The sequence below is a fragment of the Montipora foliosa genome, chromosome 11 (genome assembly GCF_036669935.1).
Source record: "Montipora foliosa isolate CH-2021 chromosome 11, ASM3666993v2, whole genome shotgun sequence".
Classification (NCBI taxonomy): domain Eukaryota; kingdom Metazoa; phylum Cnidaria; class Anthozoa; order Scleractinia; family Acroporidae; genus Montipora; species Montipora foliosa.
The window spans coordinates 52732799-52734910 of record NC_090879.1 but is presented as its reverse complement, the minus strand read 5'-3'; the positions used below and the strand labels follow the sequence as shown (position 1 = coordinate 52734910).

The window sequence follows — 2112 nt, the reverse complement described above, 5'->3', positions numbered from 1 at the left end:
ACGAAGCACATTAGGAAATACGAGAACCCCAAAATGCACATTAAAATTAAATTATTATTATAAATTCTTGTTCTAGCTTAGGCCTAATTACTCTTCAGCAGAATTATTCTATGGGATACGACTTTTTATTTCCTTATTTTCTCTGCTACCACAAGTCCTGGGACACAGTGTCATAAATTAACGATACTAGTAAATTCAAAGCAAATTACGAATCATGAACGATAATTGTTCATTTAGAGGAGAGATCATGTTGAACAGGGACGGCGGAGCATATTTTGTATATGTGGGGGGGGGGGGGGCGTATGGCTAACAAGCAAACACCGGCGAAACTAACTTGTAGGCAGTTCTGGAGAAATTTCCGCCTGAAAATTTTGAAATCTTGAAGGTCGGAAGTACTACTCAAGTGACAGATGTTTTACTTTTTATTTTTATTTTTTTATGCAGTTGGAAAATCTGATTTGCACCGAATGAAAGCTTGCCTTTTAAGGAGTTGGTTTTTTTCAACATATCTTGTTTAAGCTCTTAAACAAAAATCTTGTTATTCTTCCATAAATTCAACATGCGTTTTAATAGGCTAGATATCAAACAAGTTATCCAACCGAGGTTTGATTGGTTAATGGAACAAAACATCTTGAGGGATTAGGGATCCCTCTGCGGGTGCTGCGCCATTCTAAAACATGTTTGTGACAGTTGGTTCCACGTATAAGGGAATTCAAGATATACGACGCTAATGTACGTTTTTAAACTCTTTCCTTGTTATTCTAGATCGCTAAACTTCTACGAACAATTCGAAGCATCCAGGAATTAAACGGAGATGACTCTAGGAAGTCGTGAGATCAGAGCTGGCGCAATGGTAATTGCACAGGATCCCGTTACCCAAAGCTTCCATACGTATTGTACCCTTGAGTCAACCCTGTCCCGCGGGAATCTTTCTATTTTTAGAACTACTATATTTTGACGTATGTGACTGAGAACATACGTGAAGTGGCTTACATACATCACATACGTATGTGACGTAATAAATGGCTGACTATTGGTCTGTTATGATTGGCTATTGTGAAAACACCCACTAAAGCCCCCCTTGGAGGTGTTTTTGTAAAAATAAAAAGATACGGGAAAGGGTTGACTTTGAGTGTTAATATGGAAGATGGAGGCTCCGGGTAAAGGGCCCCTGTCGGGCAAAAATAACCTACACACTACTCGCAGAGAGTAGAGCATGAAGTTCCTGGTGTTGCGGCCTGTCCTATGTGGTGTATCATGGTAGGGAGGGTAAATTCTCGATGATATAAGCTAAATCAAGCTACTCTAAAATCCGAAGGTTAATTAAAGTTATGATGACGATGGCTTGCTTCCCGCCAATGTACCCTGGGTTCGGTTCCCAGACGAGGTGTCATGTGTGTGTTGATTGAGTTTGTTGCTGTTTTGTGGCTTTCTTTCTTCCGTCGATGTAGACATCCGTGATCTATATCAGAAAAAAAAGTTATCGTTAATGTTAGCCTTGTTGAATAGACCACTTTCGATATATTAAAATTCACTCCAAAACAAAAGGCATCATCTCGAGGCTCTGGGGAATAAACTCATACAAATCCTTATATTTATTCCCCAGAGCCTCGAGATGATGTCTTTTGTTTAGGCTTGAATTTTAATATATCGAAATTGGTTTATTGCACTGTGAACGCATTGGGAGACTCATTTTCATTATTGTGTGCGCGGAGCAAGAACTCAAATTGCAAGAAAACAATATACCTGGAGCTGAGCTTCCTAAACCACAGGCAACCCAAGCGCGGTATACTATTTAGAGACTTTGTATGGGAAAATTAACTTTGAACCTATAAATGCTAAAATAGGCTGTAAATGTGCAAATAAACTTCACTTACTTCTACGTACAGTTGTCCTCGTCTTTTCTGTGCACTCGGAGGGCAAACTGTGTCCATTTTAGACGGGTCTGTGGCTTTCGAATTTTTACGATGCCTTTGGTTGTCATTTTCCCTCATAAAGAGAAGAAAGGCTGGTGACTCGTGGCGATATCATCCCACAAATTGCTCTCTCATTGGCCAAGTGTTTCAAATTGTCCAGTGAATGAGAAGGCAGAATGTAATACGATCGCCACCA

At 39.8% G+C, this 2112-nt stretch overlaps 1 protein-coding gene across 1 annotated transcript in view; it reads right to left on the bottom strand.

The window, feature by feature from the left end:
* Positions 1 to 301: 301 nt before the first annotated feature.
* LOC137975735 (latrophilin-like protein LAT-2) overlaps positions 302 to 2112 on the bottom strand; it is a 47175-nt gene continuing 45364 nt past the window's right edge. Inside the window, exon 14 of the mRNA XM_068822910.1 lies at positions 302 to 1462. Within this exon, the coding sequence (XP_068679011.1) occupies positions 1330 to 1462 (133 nt within the window). The 3' untranslated portion in view covers positions 302 to 1329. The remainder of the gene's footprint in view (positions 1463 to 2112) is intronic.